This window comes from Salminus brasiliensis, chromosome 17, assembly GCF_030463535.1.
Source record: "Salminus brasiliensis chromosome 17, fSalBra1.hap2, whole genome shotgun sequence".
NCBI classification, from domain to species: domain Eukaryota; kingdom Metazoa; phylum Chordata; class Actinopteri; order Characiformes; family Bryconidae; genus Salminus; species Salminus brasiliensis.
The window spans coordinates 29,461,025-29,484,100 of NC_132894.1; the positions used below are offsets into that span (position 1 = coordinate 29,461,025).

The 23,076-nt window shown below is 40.7% G+C and overlaps 1 protein-coding gene across 1 annotated transcript; it reads right to left on the minus strand.

Annotated features, from left to right (window-relative positions):
* Nucleotides 1-3,017: 3,017 nt before the first annotated feature.
* On the minus strand, nucleotides 3,018-9,023 carry fgf3 (fibroblast growth factor 3). The gene is made up of 3 exons (XM_072660326.1): nucleotides 8,615-9,023; nucleotides 6,030-6,133; nucleotides 3,018-4,605 (listed from the first exon to the last, which is right to left on the minus strand). Exons 1-3 carry the CDS (start codon nucleotides 8,820-8,822, stop codon nucleotides 4,165-4,167), a joined length of 753 nt encoding a protein of 250 aa, XP_072516427.1. The 5' UTR covers nucleotides 8,823-9,023; the 3' UTR covers nucleotides 3,018-4,164.
* Nucleotides 9,024-23,076: the final 14,053 nt, after the last annotated feature.

Below are 23,076 nucleotides of genomic sequence, written 5' to 3' on the forward strand. Positions count from 1 at the left end.
ACTGCAGTGAAACATCTGAGCACATCCAGCATCTATCAGCATTAGAACGTATGTTCCTTTGGTTCTATTGTTCTGTTTTGTCCAGTTTTGGTCTTGTTGGGCATTGTTGAAAATGCTCAAAATCAAAATCAAAATATTTCATGTCTTATCACTACCCACCTCAGAACTTTGTATCTTCATTTTCCTTAGTACTTCACTTTTTGACCTAATGTGAATCTGGTAGTTGTCCTTCACATTGTGTCACACCTTTTCATACTGACGAATGGACCAATAGAAATGCAACAAAATGACTTAGAATAAAAATATTTTTACATTGACTTCCATTGAAAGAGAAGAGAGTTTTTTCCTTCTTCTTTATTCCAGACAGCACAATTATATTGTGTATGTCCAGAGAGGACATAGGTGTATTGCCATAAAATAAGTATATTATCATTTATTACTGGGTGTTATACCAGAGCCCCTGCACATATCAGGCCAAAAACAAGCTCAGCTCACAAGACGTAAGTCCACCGTTTGAAGGTGGCTAATTCATCACTGCGAAAGACCTGATCTCGTAATTCACAGAGGGGCAGGTGTAGCTGACTGCAGAGAGAGCCCACACCACAAAGGTTCATTCACTTGCTTCCAGTTATCTGAAGTCCCGCATACCTCTTAAGTAATATTAGAGTTTGGCATTCACGGCAAACTATAGCAACGTGTAACACTTTCTATGACACGCTTTTTTTCTCTTTCACCGGGGATTGCCTTGTTTTCCGCATCTCAGGCTTTGGTGGTTTTGAAAAAGGCTGAAGAATGTCTCAGGCGACACCGCTTCCCAGGTTCCCCCTGAGATGGGCTATTGTCAGCGCCAGGAAGCTTTGGGACTTACAAAAGTATAGGATAACATTTCTCTTTTCTCCTATAGATTTCAAAAGCACAAGGACCTGGAGATCCAGCTCCAGCTCCAACCAGTTCCACCTTCAATCAAGCATGGCCTGTTTTTAAGAAAATCCCTTTTAATATGAATTTCTTCTCTTTTAAATGAAGTCCTGCACTGCAGACTTCCCACCACCAAGAAAGGATCCCATTTAGCAGGGCCTTGGGTGTTTTTGAGGCCTCCATAGCCTACCTGCATGGTCACTTTTATGGGTGGATTGAGCAGATGAGTTTTTCAGAAAAGGCAGTGGTTCTACAGTATATAGAGCCATGAACTATTAGAACTATTAGAATGCCTGAATGGTTCTTTGTATGGTCAGATGGTTCTTTGCCATTAAGGACCACTTCCCTAACCTTTCAGTTCAACACTCCTAAGAAATAAGGGTGCAACAAATAGTTTTTCAGAACATCTGTAGAAGAACCACTATGTGGTTCCATATGGAAGCCATATTTCTATGGAAGTGCATGGAAATGTTCTTTAGCAATTTAAAGGTTCTTCACCCTCATATCCACCTTACAAAAATAGTTGTTCTGCTAGTTCGGACTATGCCTTGAGTTTAGGAAATTTAGGAAAAGACTCTAAGAGAGGGGGGAGCACTGAGAGGACCTTGAGCTGGAGTTTGGGTGGCTTCTGATTTGTGGTAGGAAGCCAGCCCCCCCCCCCTTCTGATAAGTGGAGGCAGGAATGATAGATGACAGGGTTAAAAGGGAGGTGACGGGGTGGTGGAAGGTTGCACAGACTTCTTGTAGACACAGGAACAAGGCAGAGATCGAATTCATAGGACGTTAGATTAGCGGGTAGGAGCTTCAGGCATGTTCCTCCTCCCAATTTGTAGTTATTTCAACTTCACTCATGGAAGCAAAAGTGGTTCTTCCATGGCATTGCTCAAAGACCTGGAGTCTGGGACCTGTATGCCCAATGCTGTTGCCAAATGTTGCCAAATTGTTCTTTAGAATGGTGCCATAGAAGAACCACTTCTAGCTCTCTTAAGAACCTTTCAGTGGATGGTTTTAAAATGAACCATGTTTGTAAATGGCAAATATGTAGACATACGATATACAGGAAAACCTAAAGGAAAACCTGAGTTTAAAGATCTTTTTTGCAACAAAAAAAGGTTGCATTACTGTTAAGTCAAAGTCAGAGGCAAAGAACCCTCTTTAGTTGCTTTTGTGTGTAGAAAAGAATTTATTACCATCAGTTTGGTTGATAATCAATGATTCAGTAGAGTTGCATGCACACATGGGCCAAAAAATGATGAGAAACAGTGACGCATTTCACATCAAATAAAAACTCTGTAAGGAATTAAAGCACCTTAACAGCTGCTTGGGTTTTTGCAGAGCTCAGAAATTCATAAACAAGGTCTTTTCGGTTAAACGTACAGTCAAAAAGTGGACCATGGCTACAAATGTGCTCCAAATGACTGCTGAATGTGAGCTGGATCACTGTCAAAAAAGACTTGAGCAAGACAAAAAGCAACTTGTCCTTACACTCCTAAAACACCATCCTGGGTTCCTGACAGTTCAGCTACATTTTCCCAACATTTCTCCCCATTTTTAAAAGGAATTCTCCAGTTTTCAGCATTTCACTTCAGCAGATCAATGCTGTCCAAATAAAACCAAGTAAAGTGGTCAAGGAAAAAAGGCTTACCGCAAAACCTCTGCATTAAATGTGTTTTTTACTTTTAATGTGATGTACCTTTTAACGTAACAAAACTTAATTCCACGCAATTCCATGTTGTTTCCGAGTTGTCCTTTAATCCCCTTTGACCTTTAGTACTAATTTTCTTTTACTTTATTTTTTATTAAAATGGAATGAATTGTTTAGTTGCTGTGGGTCATTTTTTAAACTTGAGGCCTTAACCATCGCCTAAGCCCCCAATAGCAACAATCAAAATATGTGTGGGTAAATATAGTTCCATATAATTTATTGGTGACATTCCTCCACATGTTTAGAGTTCAGTGTTGATTAACACAGCTTTAGCATTATTACTGTTACTTATTACAGTGTTCAGTATATATATATATATATATATATATATATATATATATATATATATATATATATATATATAAAAGTACCTTTCACAACAAATTTTACACACAGCAAGAATTTGTCTATTTACGTCTAGACAACTGCAAATCATGTAATTATGTCTGGAGATATTGATCCAAGAATCCAAGCCTCCAAGCCTCCCCTTGATGACTTTATTCTATATATAATGGCACTGACAGTGATCCTTATTCATAGAGTCATATTCTTTGACGCTCTGAAACGGTAGAAACTATGTCATCAATAACTTAAACAACACATGGACAAAATAAATATGCATAACATTAGTAATATACAAAGTACTTCTCATTGCAGTTTAAGGACAGTAGACTATCACATGTAGCCCAGCCAACATGCTCATGTGGGGCTCACATGGGTGGAATGTGGGTTAGGTGCACTCCAGGTGGGTTCCAGGTGGGCATGGGCTCTTAGCGGATTTATATATGCATTTTTACTGGGACCCAGTTGGGCTTCCCTAACAGGCCCCATCGTTACAGCCCACCTTAATCTCACATCGGTACCATCTAGGCCCAGTATGCAGAGTACAACCCAGACAAGACCCATGTTTAACCCCTCCTGGTCCCATCACTGGGCATACATACTGTATGTGGGGCCAACGTGTAACCCGAAGTCAAACCTTTCTGGTTCCCAGTTGGGCTACCCATACAGGCCCCATATGGACATGTTAGCTGGGAGGCTTTCTTAAAAACTTTTTTTTTTTTAAAGTAAATATCCATAGGCTTTAAGTGGAACGCTCCTCTTCTACTTGTTAATCTGACCCAAAGTGCTTCTCTGGACGCCGTTTAGCTATAAAAAGTCTCGTAGTCCAACAACATAACACGTCTTCGGCATTCTCAATTGTCAAGCACTCGTATCCAAATCGTCTAGTCTTCTGTTTAATTAAAAAAAAGAATCAACAATAATGATTCGCTTAAAAGGGAGGAAATGGACTGTATACAACTACATACAAATGTCTGAAACACATCCAGCAGTGATTTCAACGTTTTTTGGTCACGCAAATGTCACTCGGACTGTCTTTACATGTCAAATGCAAGACTTTGGAATTAAGGAAACGAACGAGAAAAAGAAAATGCTTGTCGGAAGGCCACGAAAAGACATTTACATCTAAAAGCCAGAGTCAGAGTCACTCCTCCAAAGCGTCCGCCCTTGTCTTTGGTGGCCACTTGGGCTTTTGGTCCTTAAGTGTCATCTTTCATCCCATGGCCTCCAGGGCCTCCAGGGCCTCCATGGCCTCCATGGCCTCCATGGCTTCCGTGGCTCCCCTGCCCCTTGGTTCCCTTGTGCCTCCTCTTCCTGCGTTCAGCCCGGCCCACCCGGACCCTCCGGTGGCCTGCCCGGTGCTGCTGGCCTTCGAGAAGGCTGCGCACCATCTCATGGTCCTTGTTTCCCAGAACGCGGGGCAGGAAGAGGGAGGCTTTGTCCGTGCCCCGTGTCTTAAAGCCCCTCCTGGGCCGACCCTTGCCGTTGATGGACACGAACCACGGCTTCTTGGCCTGGGCCCGTCGCTTGTTCCCTCCTGTTCCAGGCGGCTGGGTGGTGGAGTGGTGCCGCGAGGCGTAGGTGTTGTAGCCTAGCTCGTGAATCCGCTCCACAAACTCACACTCTTTATTGTAGACCTCCTAAAAAAGGGCAAGAGAGAAGGGAGCGGTCAGAGGTTTGGGACGAAACTTTCCATTAAATGGTTCCTCAAGCAATAGAAGAACCGTGTTTGTAATGTGTGAGTGTGAAAATGGTTATGGGTAAAGATCCTTTACATCAAGTAAGGTGAAGGTGAAGGCCGTTCACACTCACACATCTCAAATTATTACATACAAGCTTCTTAATGGAACCAAAAGTGGTTCTTCTATGGCATCACTTAAAGAACCATCAGAAGCACCTTTACTTTTAGGGGTTTAGTAGTTCATCTGTATAAGACCTAAGTGCTCAATCTCACTTTTGTTCATACTGGTCAGAACAATGCTGCCAAATGGTTCTTTGGAATGGTGCCATTGGAACCTTGCAATGGATGTTTGTCAATGGTAAGTGGGACAGAAGAATGGTTAAAGAACCTCCACAGCATGTAAACAACCTAGAATCTATGTATTAGCTGGACTTGTTTAAGAGTGAGGCACAATATCGGGCAGCCAATGCGTAAGGAGGTCATTTACATACAGAATATCAGTCTTAAAGGTGCAGTAACAAAAACAGGCTGTTTGAGAGATTGAAAAATGACCATGTAACAATGAATTCTTGCTGGTTTTAGTTCAGAAAATATTAAAATGTAAAAGTCAACCGTAGAGATTTAAATTATTAGTAAAATATTGTATAATATTTTATTAACATACATTAACCAATGCACCCTTTAAGCATTTAAAGAGCCTGTATTCAGATTTTTTCGTGTGTTTTTATGTATTTCCCTTTATGGCATTTTAATGGTTTTATGTGCATTATCTCTTAGAATCAAACAGTTTTGGCGCTGCCCCTTTAAACCTGATTATGCAAATGACCTCCATTCTGTGCCTGATTCATAAAGCAGTCCAAGTAACACTGAAACGCTCCTTATAAACTGAATGTGAGTAGGCAGAGCTAAAATGCTGTGTGGATATACTGTATGTAAATATGCTGTTTTTGTGACATCACCAAAACAGTGCCTTTAAAACACCAGTGTACGATAACTGTCATTTTATCAGGGATGGATACTGATATCATATCAATATCATATCCAATCTCTGCCTAACACCCTTTTGCTGAATGCAAGGAATAGCATGAAGAGACCCAACAGCCTCAAAACTGACCCAAATGGACCCCCTTCGCTCCTCCCATTCACACCAGAACCTTCACAGAACTCCCTCACATCCCCTGGAGCACTAAGCACTGCTTCCTCCATTCAGATCCATCTGAAAACCTTTCTAACTGCTGGTCCACCCTCGCGACATGTGGCTACACTGGTTACGCATGAAAACACCACCATGTGGCGATGGAATCAAATTGCTCTGCTTGTTATCTGAGCCTGTTCGTGGCTTCGTATCTTGAGGCTGGTTTTCCAGCGTGACGTAACACTTACCGAGGCGTAAAGGCGACCTTTCTCATTCATGGCTAAATATCTCCCAGAGAACAGGCCCTTGATCGCGACCACTCCGACGTCCACCGCTGTGATTTCCAGTATACCTGGGAAGAACAGAGGAAAGTGTCGTTAGATCCAGTCTGAGCTGCTGTTATTCAGCTGTTATTAGGGCAGTTAGTAAAGCAGGTCATTAATAAACGAACTGCTGAGTGAAGAAGGCCTCAATTATCTCTCCTTCAAGTGTTTCCAATAATTATCATGAGTGTATCAAGATGAGGGTAGAAGAGGCGAGATCTACTGAGATCTTTATGTCTTTCTCTTTGTGTATGTCTCTCTGTCTCTATGTCTCTCTCATTAAGGCCCTTTGGACCCATCGCTGCAAATGACTCGTCTTCTCTCTCTCTTTCTCTCAATGTCTCTCTGTATGTCTCTCTCTCTCTCTTTATATATGCCTTTCTCTGCATTTCACTCTCTCTCTCTCTCTCTTTCTGTAGGTCTCTATGAACATCTCCCTATGTCTCTCTTTCTCTATGACACTCGTTCTCATTAAGGCCCTTCAGACCAATCGCTGCAAATGATGTCTCTCTACCTCTCTCTCTTTCTCTCAATGTCTCTCTGTATGTCTCTCTCTCTCTCTCTCTGTATTGTGCTCTCTCTCTCTCTCTTTCTGTATGTCTTTTTCTCTGTATGTCTCTATCTGTATATTTCTCTCTCTCTATATGTCTATATATATATCTCTCTCTCCGCATCTATCTCCATCTACCTCTCCCCATCTGTCTCTCTCTCATTAAGGCCCTTCAAACAGGGGCAGGAGAAGTGTCGTCTCCAGCTCACCCCAAGCCGGAGTCGGAATTAACCCCTGACTCAGGTCAAACACGATTGGCGACCAATCTGGGGAAGTTCTCCGTTCCCTCTGTCCTGCTCTTCCCTCTTACCATGTAATCCTCTCTCACATGGAGCAGCCACACTATCGCTGCTAGGCTGGCCTGAGCCTGATCACAGAACCTATCTGTTTATGCTCATACCTCTGTGCACTGATTGAGTTACAACCTACAGAGCAATTTCCCACAAAGCCTTCCAGCGGCAAACATGCTGACAGATTACACACACGCACACACGCGCGCGCGCACGCACACACACACACACACACACACACACAGTAAACGCCGCTCTAAGTGGATTGTTTATTCAGCTCCTCTGCAGTGATTAATGGCTCTCTTCATGCTAACCCCTCCAATAATCATCCTCTTCCAGTATAAACGCGCGCGCTCTGTCATTACGGCCAACGGTCTGTTAAATCCCAGTTTGATATGGAAACGCGCCTCCTCGCGCTGTTTGCGCTGCGCTAATTGGAAACCTCTGCCGGACAAACGAGGGCAGCAGACCCATCACGAGCCAACGGCAGCTAAACACACACACACACACACACACACACACTCACACTCAGAGTGACACTGAATTAGCCTAACATGATAACATGAGGCGTAATAGGGGTATTATAGAGGACTGATTGGAGCTTGGGTAAACTTTCCATGGGCCTTAGGAGTGTCCTTACCGGTTCAATAAACGAATATAAATAAATAATAATAATAATAAATAAACAAATACCTATATGACAGATGTAAACAAATAATCAGGAAGAAAGGGACGGGCAGAGAGAAATAAACATTATACAAAATATGCATACATATAAATATAAATATTATAAGGACATAAAAGAGCTATTTAAAATAAATTGATATTATTTGATGTAGATAGAAAAATAGTTCGATTTGAGATAAACAGAACTGTAAATATATACATAAAAATAAATAAATACGTAACATAGATAGCTAGATAGATAAATTATAAACATCAACAACGATATATTTTAATATAAACTAATATATATTACAGATATTATTATATATTTACTATATTAAATATTATACTATGCATATTTACTAATAATATACATACTAATAAAGTATTAATTCATGTATACATATAATTTGACTAACTAATAGAATGACAGAATTGTAGAATTATAGACTTATTTTAATTCGCATTAAATTATTTTCAGTTTTTTTAATTTGATTTATTATTTATTCATTCTTTTCAGGGTCATTTTATTGACTTTAATGTGTGTGTGTGTGTGTGAGTGTGTGTGTGTTCTCTATTCTCCTTTACACGCTGTGTACACTCTACTGCACTAAACTAGCCAATACTGCAGCGCACTACACTCACCGACACACACACACATACAGACCACCAGAACCAGCTCTAACTTAGCACACACACACACACACACACACACACACACACACATACACACCATGGGAATCACCTCCAGCCGAGCCCGAGAGCAAACTTGTACCGGACACACTCACACACCACGTGCATAAAAATGAAAAATTAAAGAACTGAACACGCAGCACGGACGTAAACCCACACTCGGTACACTCACGCGCATACACACACCTAGACTACTGTACGTCTTATTGAGCAAAAACTCCCAGCTGAACACACTCTGTGATCCCCTCTCGCGCTCTCTCGCGCTCTCTCGTCCCGTTAGGAAGCACAGCGCGCGTTACTGCGTTACTCACTCAGCGGGTTGTCCTCCTCGAGCGACCCGTCTATCTTGCCGTTGGGGTGGATCTGGAGGTGGTATTTGGTGGCGCAGTAGAGTTTCCTGCGGCGCGGCGCTCCCCCCAGGTGCTCGTAGACCCCTCCGCGCGCCGCCGCGTCCCGCCGCCTGCGCGGCTCCGCGTGCCCCAGCACGCTCAACAACAACAGCAGCTCGATCAGCACCATCGTGGCATGGCACGCGCGCCTCCCGCTCCCACCACGAGCTCAGCAGCACGGTGCGCCCCGGTGCGCTCGCGCCATTCACGAGAGCGAGCGGCTCCGCTGCGCATGAGGGCAGAAAACACTCCTCCTCTCCTGCTCCACACACACACACACTCTCTCTCTCTTCTGCTGCTGCTGCTGCTGCTGCTGCTCTACACACACACTCCTCACTGCTCTGCAGGCGGAGTGGATCTGCCCCGCCAAGGAGAGAGGGGAGGACTGAAGAGAGAGAGGGAGAGAGAGAGAGAGAGAGAGAGAGAGAGAGTTCCTATGGTGAGATCTCCCTGGTCGACAGTGCGCGCGGAAATAAAAGAGCCTTAGCGCAACAATGGAGAGGGACACGACCAATGATGCAGAGAGATCAGTGTTACACACACACACACACACACACAGAGATAACACACACACACGCACACATACCATTACTTCATGTATAGAGCATTACTACACGCACACGTGCAGCACCTAGCAAACAGGACTCAGTATTACTGCACACACTGAGCATTACTGTACACATACTGTCATATGGAAGGAAGTTTGGAGGAACCTAGGTGTTGAAAGGCTCAGATGTTGTGGACAAGGTCTCAGACCTGAGGCATGTCCTCAGCTGTAAGTTTTATGAATTCTCACATTTTTTTAACTGCATACTAACACTGACCAAACATCTGCTCCTCTAAACATCTGTCCAAAGATCCAATTTTAAGAAATTGCAGTTCAGAGGAAGTGTAAGGGTCATGATGAGATCTGATGACAAGTATAACTTGGTTAAACAGTCAAATCCAACTGCCCATATGTTTGACAAGAAGCTGCATGAAGTTTAGCTGAGTCAAGAAGGTGGTGCACTGTTCCACTGTGCAGCCTTGTTTGCACAAACATCATAACAAGGAAACCCTGTCTGTGACTCAGTGTTTGAAGGATGCTACAGACCACCTTTACAGAAGTTTTGGAAACTGATGATAGATGAAGTCAAGATGGACTTTGAATCTTGGCCAAAAACAAATACATTTAGTAAAAAAAAAAAAATAAAGGTTGCATTTTTTATGAAAACAACACCTTGCCAACGGTGAATAGGGTGGATTTATCAGGCTTTTGGATTCTGTTGCCACTGGTAATATTGTACGGATGGAGAAAGCAATGGATTTCTTAAAGTACCAGCAAAACCCGGGATGCAAATGTCAAACCATCCGTGGGAAGGCTGAAGCTGAATAGAGGAAGACTTCTAGAACAGGACAAAATCCACCACTAACCAACTAAAGAGACACATGAAGCTTTGCCACACATATAGTGCATTACTGCATATATTCATATTATTATGCATGCATTACTACACACAGAGGACATTACTACACTTATACACAGTCAGCATTACTACATATGCTTAGCATGTACAACATTACTACACATATACTGTATTACTACACATCATTACTACACATATACAGCATTACTACACATCATTACTACACATCATTACTACACATATACAGCATTACTACACATATACAGCATTACTACACATATACAGCATTACTACACATCATTACTACACATATACAGCATTACTACACATATACAGCATTACTACACATATACAGCATTACTACACATCATTACTACACATATACAGCATTACTACACATATACAGCATTACTACACATCATTACTACACATATACAGCATTACTACACATATACAGCATTACTACACATCATTACTACACATATACAGCATTACTACACATCATTACTACACATCATTACTACACATATACATCATTACTACACATATACAGCATTACTACACATCATTACTACACATATACAGCATTTCTCACACACCATTTCTACACATATACAGCATTACTACACATTATCACTACACATATACAGCATTACTACACATATACAGCATTACTACACATCATCACTACACATATACAGCATCACTACACATATACAGCATTACTACACATCATTACTACACATATACAGCATTTCTCACACACCATTACTACACATATACAGCATTACTACACATTATCACTACACATATACATCATTACTACACATATACAGCATCACTACACATATACAGCATCACTACACATATACATCATTACTACACATATACAGCATTACTACACAAATACACCATTACTACACATCATTACTACACATATACAGCATCACTACACATATACAGCATCACTACACATATACAGCATTACTACACAAATACAGCATTACTACACAAATACTGTATTACTACACATCATTACTACACAATTTCTCACACACACCATTACATTACTAAACATATACATCATTATTAACACACATCAGTACTACACATATACAGCGTTACTCACACCATTGCTGCACATTTACAGCATTATTAACACACATTAGTATTACACATATACAGTTATACTCACACACGCCATTACTACACATATACAGCATTTCTCTCACACACCATTACTACACATATACAGCATTACTACACATATACAGCATTACTACACAAATACTGTATTACTACACATCATTAATACACAATTACAGTATTTCTCACACACACCATTACATTACTAAACATATACATCATTATTAACACACATCAGTACTACACATATACAGCGTTACTTACATACACCATTACTGCACATATACAGCATTACTACACACCATTACTGCACATATACAGCCTTACTTCACATCATTACTACACATCATTACTACACATATACAACAATACTCACACATGCCATTACTACACATAAACAGCATTACTACACATATGCACACTCTGCATGAATAAATATATACAGAATAACTATAAATGCAGTATTATATATGCAGCAATACCACACACACATTGTTACTACACATACACAGCTTTACTCACACATCATTACACATACACAGCGTTGCTACAAATAAACAGCATTACTGTGCACATAGCACAACTAGAACCACACATACGCACACACCAGGCATTACCACTCACATACAGCATTACTACACACTACCAAAACCGCATCACAAAGCGCGAGCCATGCGAGGGCAGACTTTTTTGCTTTTGAAAAGATCCAAAAAGGGCCAATTATACACCCCAAAATTACACAGTGGGCTCTATAGGCATGTGTGCGGCCCTCGCGCTGCACCACTATCACATCAGTCCTGGCCAGTCAAGGGCAGATTCAACACACTTAGATGCACACACGTGGCTGAGGGAGCACATTTCAGACAGATGCACGCAGAGAGAACTCTAAAGAAATATGTAAATACTGGGTCAATAGGTAAATAAATGAATCAGTTTCATTCACTTTGTTGAACTCAAAACAAAGTGAATGAAAGTCTAGCTTACTTTAACACATATGGATGGTGTGTTCTGTAGCCACATGCTTCTGGCTGGAGCTTTTTTCTGCAGTTTACAGGCCAACATCTGCATGGCAGAATAATCAAACAGCAAATGTTTGAAAAGGATTCCACTGTCTAGCTTGTGAAGCGTATTTAATCTACTTACAAAATATTATTACTGTGTGTGTGTGTGGCAGTGGTGGGTATTTGCAGAATGACCATGCAGGCAGCTTCATGCAGCCCACTCCCACTCCACAGTGCGGTGCTCAGTTATAGATGGGAGCAACGCATCTGGTTACTTTGCCCTTCCGTAATGCTCCTGCCTCTTTTTGGGTGAAAGCAGCCCCTCTAATTTGACTGGCAGCTAATTCAAATTCGTTGGTGTATATATACCCCTGGGGGGTTTCAAGTAGGCTTAAGTGCTACAGTATGTTAATGTACATTAAGACAAGACCAACCACATCCACCATTTGTGTTGGACAAATGCAATTTACACACATACATACTAGTGATCAAACACACACAGTGACAGTGAGCACACATGAGCACAGTGAGCCGTGGCTGCGGCGTGAAGGATAAAGGGTCTTGCTCAAGGGCCCAACAACCCTGAACCCATAACCCTGTCCTTAATAGCCTGGTGAGCCACTACTGCCCCACAAAATAATATATACACATTTACTCATTTAGCAAGACCTAAATTAGCCTTAATGGCCTATATGACCAAATCATATATATATATATATATATATATATATATTGCAATAAACATGTACTCAACATTTACACCACTGCTATAAATACACATGTATTTAAAACAAATGTTGCTGCTGTTATTTTATGGTACAATTACTACATACTGTTCCTTTAAGTCTTAGGCTGCATTCAAAACCACAGATTACTATATTATACTGCTGACTGATAGCAGCATAAAACTTCAACTAATGACTAAAGGCCAGGCTGTGGAGTGGAAGTGGGCTGCTGGGTGCCTGTCATCATACACACATTAATAATACTTTCTAAGTGGATGGGCTAAGTAGCATGTCAAAACAGTACAGCATAATTAGCTCATTCAGAACAGTAGAGTTCAGTACAGTATGTATGTGGTATAGTATGTGGTTTTGGAGCTTTGTAATTTGTCTTGACACAACACCCTGTCCTCAACTCTTTTTGCAACAAGAGTAGTTAAAGAAATATTGCCCGCCGCTATTCTCTCTCCTCTGGATACTCTGACACATTAAAGGCCCATGTGAGGAGGGGGTGTTGGAAGCCTTCTCTGCTTTATAAAATTACTTGAGGGATTAGAATAAACCTTTTTGTCCAAGTCATCTTAAATATAGAAGTACACATTGTGCTTCTGTGTGTTTTTCCCTTCTGGATTGTAAACATAGGCCTGGTTTCCAGGGGGCTTGGGGGGTTACAACCTCTCCAATAATTGCAACCTGGCTGCTGTTCTCAGTTGGCTGCTGGTATCAGGCTAAGCTTCTGATATTGTAACAGTGAAGATCTGCATGTAAACAAATACACATATTTTAAGATTTGAAGAATCCTCATGTTCAAACAGCTGTAAATCATTCATTATACAAACAAATCGCACTGTATTTGTTTTGCTGTTATCGTCATTTCTGCATGTTGGTGACTATTGCAATTTTTTCAGTCTTTAGATTCTTGTTTGAGGGGTTTTCACCCATTCATCCATGCCAACAGCTTCAAGTTTTGACAGATTATCTGGTTGTCCTGCATGCACTGCTCTTTTGAGATCCAACCCCTTTAGATTTTCAAAAATGTTTAGGTTGAGGCACTATGAGGGCCATGGCAAAACCTTTAGCTTCAGGTAACTTATTGTGGATTATGAAGTATGTTTGCTTCCAGAGGATGAGGATGGTGTGGTGTTTGCTTCCAGAATTTGCTGTTATTTAATTGAATCCACTCCTCCCTCTACCAGTAAAAGTTTTCTTGTGCCACTGGCTGCAACACATTCTTACGCTTAACAGTCGGAAAGGTGTTCTTCTGATGAATTCACATGAATGGATTACGGAGTATTTATAAAACTTCCACTTTGAGACCTTGGGGTGCTTCTTTCCTTTTTTCCTCTAAAAGCTTTCAACCTTTAACATCTTCCGTGGCCTGAACTATTCACGAGCAGAGCAATTTTGACCAAACTTGGGTCAAGAAGATTTCTTTATTATTTCTATATATTTCTTGACATGTAGATAGATTTGAAATGCTAAATGCGAATAAGGAATTACTTTATTTAGCACACCCCCAGATCATCTTTGAAGTTTGTACAATCTCCACTCTTGGAATTACTCAAGACACCACATGTCTTGATTTATTTGATGTCCATCATACAGTTATTTAAAAGTAATTTCATGGTTACTTTCACAATGAATGCCTTTAGTTATAGAATGAATGACATTTACAGAAGATCAGCTTCTCATTAAATTTAACGCATAATAAAAACTCTCCTCCTTTACATAAGATCTGGTATGGATCAAGAGATTGGAATCCGCACTTTCGACAAAATCACAGCTTGCCTTTTCTTAGAACTTTCTTATAACTGCAACATCTAGTGGCTAATAAAACCGTTCTCGGTTGCAACCCTTTCACCCTTTATTCCACATTCCCATGCAACCACGATCATGGCCCAATGGCTCCAGCAGCTCCAGCTCCCGCACTAGCTGCCGCTTGGTTTGCCGGTGCGCTGCAGCAGTGGGTGGAAGAGCGAGGCGCACATGACTCCATGCCTAAATTGCTTCCATCTTGCTCACATTATGGTTACCATTCTCGTAATTAGCGCCATCATCTACAAATCTCCTTTCGCCCTTTGGCGCAACACCAGCGCATGCCATCGACAGCGTCGCTCAACCCACCCCCTCCTTGGGTCCCCCCACCCTCTAGGGAATGAGGCCTTAATTCACACCCACCTTCCCCCCACCAGTCTCCCACAACCTCAATATCCCTCCCCCCCCCCCCCCCCCCCCCAAACCCCTTGTCCATACATCACCGAGCAGCCCTGTTTTGCACCCCTGGTTTTGAGAGCGGCCTGGTGGCCCATGGTGGAGGAGCAGCCTGCTGCTCTGGTGACCATTTTTGAGAGAGACGCTCTTCATGTGGTTTGATCCCGACGGAGGGGGTGGGGGGCGACTCTGATGTGGTCGGCTGTTTCTTTCTAGAAGCATTTTAATTGCGGCCCCACAGCCGCCCACAAAGCCTAGCAGTAATAATCAGTGGGAGCTTGTCTGATTTTTGCGCGGCCCTGGGACAGGAGGACAGGGAGATTTCTTAAGATTCTTGAGAGATTTAATTTGCTCTCATTATTTCGTAATTCATCTCAAAATGTATTGTTCACTAACTACTATCAAAACAATGACAAGTGTATGCAGTTATGAGAATGGACGTGTGGACCCACATACGGGGCCCATCTCATGATCATCTATAAAAATACTTACGCTAATCCAAATTAAATCAACATGTGTGACATTGGACTCACTACAGACACAAGGATAATCTTTAAATCCTAACTTTGATGAATGTCGTTCACTTTTGCAAACAACATCCACAGTAAAATGAACAGCCTGTCATCCATTTAATCAGGAATAACTGAAGACCTTCAACTCCTAAGATCTCGTTTGTGGTCCCACACTTCATTCCTTTAGAGGTTTAAAAGACATGAGTAAAATGACTAAGACACTGTTTATGGGATGTCTAGATACCAGCAAGAGTGAAAGTCTTTAATGCTTCTTTTGATAATGTAAAAAAAGAGGTCTATTCTGGTGGGCGTTGCAAACTGGCACTGCAAACTGGCAGATCACTCACTTGATTGAATGAAATCCATATTTTATTGATATTATCTTGTGGAGTACCCCAGGGTTCTACTCTAGGGCCTATGCAACTGTTAATTAGGATAGTACTGTAGTTAGGAGAGTGAAGAATGAACGTGTGGGTTTACATTCAGGATATGTGGGGCCTGGAGGGCCAAATTTTTGTGCAGTTTGTGCTTTTCCTGCTCCAGCACACCTGATTCAACTGACCTGTTAATTGCTTTTTAGGTTAGTAGATTTTTTAAAAGTATTTTAGGGATAGTGCACATTGCTTTAAAGGATCAATCATATAGAGCCTACTGGTTTTGGGTGTTTTTTAGGTCTCGACCCACCTAAAAACCTTAAGACAAAAAAAAGAAAGCTAAATGTCATAGAACAACCACTTTTGGTTCTTGCCAAATCTTTCAATTGTTGATTCTTAGAAAATCATTTTTGTAAAGAAGATGTGTGGGTGCAATGAACTTCCACATAATTTGTAATTTGTAATTTGATCTAACAAACTCCCTACATTGGTATAGGTCCATTTTATTTTAGTATTTGAAAGTTCTTTAGACCTTAACAAGGTCCTTCACATTCACAAATCTCTTTGTTAAACACGGCTTTAACATGTTTCTTGAAAGGCATTTCAAAAATAACCCTTCATTGCACTTTTTTAGGAGTGCATGTAGGCTCATTTGTCATTCAACAACTACACTACTCAAAAAAGGGTTCTTTGCACACTGCCATAGAACCAAAATGTTCCAAACCATTTTTGTAAATGAAATTTACGAATAAACATGTAATGTATAGAGACTTTCTGAGAGTGTATGTAGGCCTATCTCCACCACACTCATAAAAAATATTAGCGATGGTTCCTTCAAGAAACACTTCTAAAAATAAGATGTGTGAACTGTTTTAAATTTAAAGAGCCTCCATTGTATGTGAAGGTTCTAGGACAAACCCTTAAATTGGTATAGAACCTTTACATTTGGAAGTTAAACATTTAACAAATTCTAATAATGTTCATTCCAGTTAAATATTGGGGAAATAAAAGTGTTTATTCTCTGGCATCCCTCAAAGAAGCCTTTGCAGCACCTCTGAATCATACCTTACAGCCCTTTAGTTTTAAAATACCAAATCATTTGTAGAACCTCCTGAATAATCTCTCAGGACCTCCTCTCAGAAGCTGATGACTGAATAATACGACAGCAGTTTAACAGGTTCATTAAATCATTGATTAAATCTGTTTCTTTCAATAGTCACGCTACTTTAAGTAGAGTAGATACTCAGTGTGGATAGGAAACCGATGTCTGAGTGCTTCTGCATGTCCCAGTGAAGACCGCAGAGAGAGATGCGATAGCCTAAGTGCTCTCTTCCTCCTCAATTAGAGACTCATCACTCACTCACAGTTCACTTCATCTCAGCAGCTCATCTAAAGCAGGATCTTTTTCCCCCTTCAGTCATTTTTGGCTACGGTGGCTTCAACGTCGATCCCACAGCCTTTTTCCCCGAAATGACATTGTTTGGCCAAGACTGGGCTCACAATGAGGTCCTAAGAGCTTTGTATATTAAAACAATCGGCATGGCTATAAGGTAGATTGATCTTTAGGCCCCTTTTCGTTTAGAACTGCCGGCAAATTCCAGACTTTTCGTGCACACAAAAGGTTCCTTCGGCCACTAACAAAGGTTAATAGTCAAAGCAGCAGAAAAGGAGGCACCGGCAGTCCAGACCAAATCAAACTGACCTCTGAACCTTTTCTGCTGTACTTTTTCTCATGGCATGGTCTCTTTTTTTTTCTCCCTTTTTTTTGCGCTACTGATCTGAGGGCCCGGCGAGAGCTGCAGCCGCTTTCCCAGACGGCCCATGCCTCTCGTCCCCCTGACAAATCGCTGTTGAGCCCCTTTTGTCCCGGATCACTTTGATCTCACCTGCTTGTCAGGGGCTAAGAAAGAGCCGCCGTACAGTTCGGACGCACTGCAAACAAATTGGCAACCACTTTATTCCCGTAGCTCATTACTCCAGGTCGGGCCAGGAGAAACGTTAACCCCTTTAAACGTGAAGTGTTGGGCTGGATCTGGGGATCTGGGGATCTTTTGAGGTCCTTGTGAAATGTTTTATTGTTGTTTGATCTAAAAGGCCCATTTCATACTTGTATTGTAATTTTATTTAAAAATAAATCCTGAAGGTCATTTAGGATAGTTTTGTATTTTATGCACCAAAGCAGACAGTGTATAATTTTTATATCACTGCTGTCCAATAAAAAACATGTATCTCATGTATCTCATCATTTTTGTCCATTTTTAATTTTCTCCATGGTTTAAACCCTGGAGCTGCTCGGTACACTGTGTAAATAATTATGGATGAATAGACCAATTGAAATGTTCCAAATTACTTGGAATAAAGTCAGTTTACTTAGTTTACATTAACTTCCATTCAGAGTTGAGCACTATTTTTGCCTTCTACTGTGAAGTCATCATTTTGAAAATACATGGTTTTCATTGAACAGCAATGATAATTTTTCATCATTTTTCTGATCCCACACACTTTAACAGGCTGTTTTTGTTGCATATTGGCACTGTCACGCAAAATTGCAAATGAAAAAATGAACAAAAACCAATTCTTAACTTTTAGTGAAGGTTAATGTAAAAAATAATAATATATTTTTTTTCATTTTCATTTTGGAGTATTTCTATTGGTCCATTCATCATGAAATGCAAATGACGTGGGTTAAAAACTGCATTTTGTTTTTTTTTACGTGACTGTGACAACATGTAAATGATCTCAGTTCTGATTGGGTGCCCTGTACTGTACCTTCTTTCAAAAGTAAATCCAGATCGCAACACTCCTTAAAACTTCAGCACAAATGGGCTAAAACAATCCCTTAGTTCACATAATGATTATACAGTGAATCTTAAGGACAGCTCTGAAAATAAAGCCCAAATGAGCGTTCTAAGGAAATCACAAAGTTCTAGACAAAATTTTAGACATGCACAAGATAAGATTCTAAAGGTTCTAAAAATATCCTGGTGTTAGGATACTGCCAAAGGATCTGCCAAGGCCAGGTCATCCCTTAAAACCCAGCAGCAGAGCACTTCCTAAGAAAGACCTGACTTGTAAGGGAAGCCACAGAAAGGCCAACAATTACTTTGAAGGAGCTACAGAGTTCAGTGACTGGAGTGAATGGGGCACCAGTTAAAAATATCAAGAGCTCTGCAAACTGCTATTATTATTATCATAGTCCACATATTATACACATTACATATATATTTACTGATAAACACTTTGACTGTTTATATAACAATTTTATAAAATATTTTGTATATATATATATATATATATATATATATATTTATTTATTTTTTTTTTTTTTTTTTTTTTTTTTTTTTTTTTTTTTTAAGTATTTTCACAGCCTGAGGGAAATTTTGAAATATGGCATTCAGCTACCCCATTTGATTTTTTATTGCCAAAGAACACTGAACACAATTGCAACCCCGTGTCCATGGCTGGCCAGGCTTATTAATACACCCCTTTCAGCAGAAAGGTCCAAATGATCTTAAGGTGAATCATGAGTGCTGGCCTCCGTGCCTCATTGCGCCTTTTCCATTACGCAGCCATGAGTTGTCAAAGGTGCTGGATTCATTTGTGCGGTAAGGTCACGCCCAATTTCTCTGTCATGGTGGAACACGCCAAAGGACACTTTTATTTGCTTTGAACCAATTTGGCCACAACACCCTTGAACAGACTTCGGTGCCCTTGAGACAGATCATCTCGCTCATGACACACACTTTTCATAAATCTCAGTGACAGTTCGGTGAGATCTGCCCGAGCTGGCCAGCAGCACTTTGACTCGCAAAGCTGAACCTATTTCTCTCTCTCTCTCTCTCTCTCTCTCTCTCTCTCTGTCTGTCTCTCTCTCTCTGTGTGTGTCTCTCCTTCCGTTTCTCTCTCTCTTTCTCTTACTCTCTCATCAGTTTCTTTTTCTCACTCTTTGTCTCTCTTATTGTCTTTCTCACTTGTTCTCCTTCTCTCTCTTTAATCTCCCCCCCCCCTCTTTCCCTCTCTCTTTCTCTCACACTTCTTGAAACCGGATAGGGCTTCCTTATACCTCCGCAGCCCTTTGATTCTTACCTGCCGGTCTCAAATACCTTTTGGGAGGACTGTGGAGCGCCCTGCACCTTCCAACAGTAAAATGATTGTGGTGGCCTGTAACTGTATAAGCCATCAATGGCTGTCACATTCAAAGCCCAGGGTGCACGGGGGAATGCGCGCAAAGGGACAGAAAAGTGGCCGCGGGACAGCGGGACAATCGATACCGGCACGTTTTCTAACAGCTGTATTTAGAGCTGCAAGTGAGCAGATAGAGAGCGAACACTGCACACCATGTGTGGCCAGTTATGTGGAAGCATATACAGGTGATGTTCACTCTTAGAAATGGGTCTTTGATTAATGCAATAGAGGAAGAAAAAATAAAGTTGGAAAAGAACCTTAATAATACATTAAGGAACCTTAAGGTTCCTCACTCTTATCCACTAACACGTCACTGTCATTATAGCCTGTGTATTCACTTGTACAAGTACAAATGTCAGAGAAGTGAGTTTGGGGCCAGAAGGTCGCTGGTTCGATCCCCAGGACTGGCAGGAAGTCTCTGCCCTCAACATTCATGGCTGAGGTGCCCTTGAGTGAGGCACTTAACCCCCAATTGCTCCCAGGGTGCTGTCCACCACACTGAGTGTGTGTTCTCACTCCTCTACCCAGCTAACATGTCCACGTGGGGCCCGTATGGATAGGTAAACTAGGAACCAGTAGGTTTTGTCCTCAGGTTCCATGTTGGCCCCACATATAGACAATATAGAGACAACACATTCTACAAACTAAATGGACAAAAGTATTGGGACACCTGCTCACTCATTGCCTCTTACTAAATATCTTAGTTTCTACTGAATCTACTGATCTAGTTTTCTAGTTTTCTCATCCCCAACTCTCTAACTCTCAATCCCAAAAGCACTGAATGGAGCATCACCATCATCATTTAAGAAAACACTGTTCAACTGCTCAGAGCTGGGGGGCTTTATACCCTTCTGTCCCAGGCCTGGCATTAGGCATGAGACTACAGGGACTAGACAAGCTGTCAGCAATGGGCGCAACTCAAAGTAGCTGAATTGCATTCAATAGAAGGGGTGTCCACAAACATTTGGACATATAGCGTATTTTCTAAATAACCTGGAGGCAGTTGTATTTTCAAGGGCCTGTATTCATATGAAGCCTCTCAGAGTAGAACTGAAGTCCATGTAATCCTATTCAGTGCTTGCTTAAGATGTAAACTGATCCCAGACCAGTATTCTTACTTTGTGGAGTCACAAATGTGGCCCTAAACTGAAAAGCTGAACTTTTAGCTTTTTTTTTTCTTTTTTTTTTACAGTGAACATCAGAAATACAACATTATGAAAAACACGGTGGGGGGTATGGTGGTGGGACAGTGGTTAAGGCACCCATGAACCAAAACAAAACATTGCTGGTTTGAGTCTGGAGGAGGGATCTCTGCTACAGTTCCACTTCTGTGGGCCTTCAAATGAAGCCTGCAAACCACATAATGTAAGAAGTAGAGGAAGTATGTGGACTGTGAAGGGTAGTTTTTCAGGAATGCCTGCAAGAAAAAAACAAAAATCTAAAGTTTGAATGTCAATGTTTATCAAGCGGATTGAGCAAAAATCCATAAAAAGTCAAGGCAACAATGAATTTTACACTTCTTGAACCTTTTTGATGATTTCTTTCTCACAAAAAAAGACATGTCATCCCGAGTTTAGTCCTCTGACTGAATTTGTGGCCGCATTTTGAACACCAACACTAAATTCAGTTTATAATGCAGAGTAGGACATAACACACTGTGCTAGGGATCAGATATACAGATTAAAGAAACAGTTCAGCAAGAAATTCACATGATTTGTCACTGACCCCAGATGCAGCTCATCACCAATCACCAACCTAATTTAGGTAAATGCACAGCCAAATCTTAATCAATTAACCTTAAAAATGTATGGAAAAATTGTAAAAAAAATTTTTAAACAATCCAACTGTCAGTGTGAAAAAATCGAAGCTCTGGATGAGATTGGTGACAGTGCAGTGTTTGTTAGTGATGTTAGCCTAGCATCTCCCATTAGAAAATGAAGAAGCACACATTAGAAATCTGACAGGTTTTGGCAATTTGGCAAACCCTCTTATTATGTCTCAAACTTGGTGACAATCTATGGGTTATTATCCAGTAATCACATGGAAATCAATGCAGACTAGACGCCTTATTCTCAAAGAGCATGGGATTAAAGTCTGGAACCACCGGCAATTCAGCAGAGTTAAAAAAGCTTAACCATCTTCCATTTTGCAAAAATCTGAACATCGGAAAGTTATAATCTGTACATCAAAAGTCACCTGGCAAGTCTTCATCACATCAGTATCCTACTGTTAACATGCTAATGTCAGCACAACTGAACTATTTTTGGAAGTTTACAGTCATAGGCAAATTTTTGGACACCTCTGTCCAACATTCTATTGAGTTTCGAAGTGAACAAAAGCTATATTATATAGTTTATAAAGTTTGCTCACTTACTGTTAAAAGTTACATTTCCTAGAGGATCTTTTAGGTTTTTTTTTTGAGGGAATCTTCAAGAAAAAATGTTTTTTGAAGAAAAAGGTTTTGTAAAGGTTACTTAAAGCATCTCAAGAGGTTTTAAATTGAAAACCCCTAAAAGTTCCTCAATGAACTTATACTTTTAAGTGTAAAAAAAAAAATTCTATATGCTCATTATTTGGCCAATTATAGCATCTTAAACTCCATGACTTTAACTGCATTCTAATGATTACTTATTACTGTGCTTATTACTAATTCTGGATTGTTAATAAGGATATTAATAAGTAATGAATGTATAAAAGAAAGTGGAGGAGAAACCTATTAATTGCTTACCTCAAATTGCAGAAACATTACATATTTTTAAACAAACCTAATTGATAATTTTTTAGCTATTTTTAGAACTTAATTTCTATTTAATTGCCAGTTCAACCT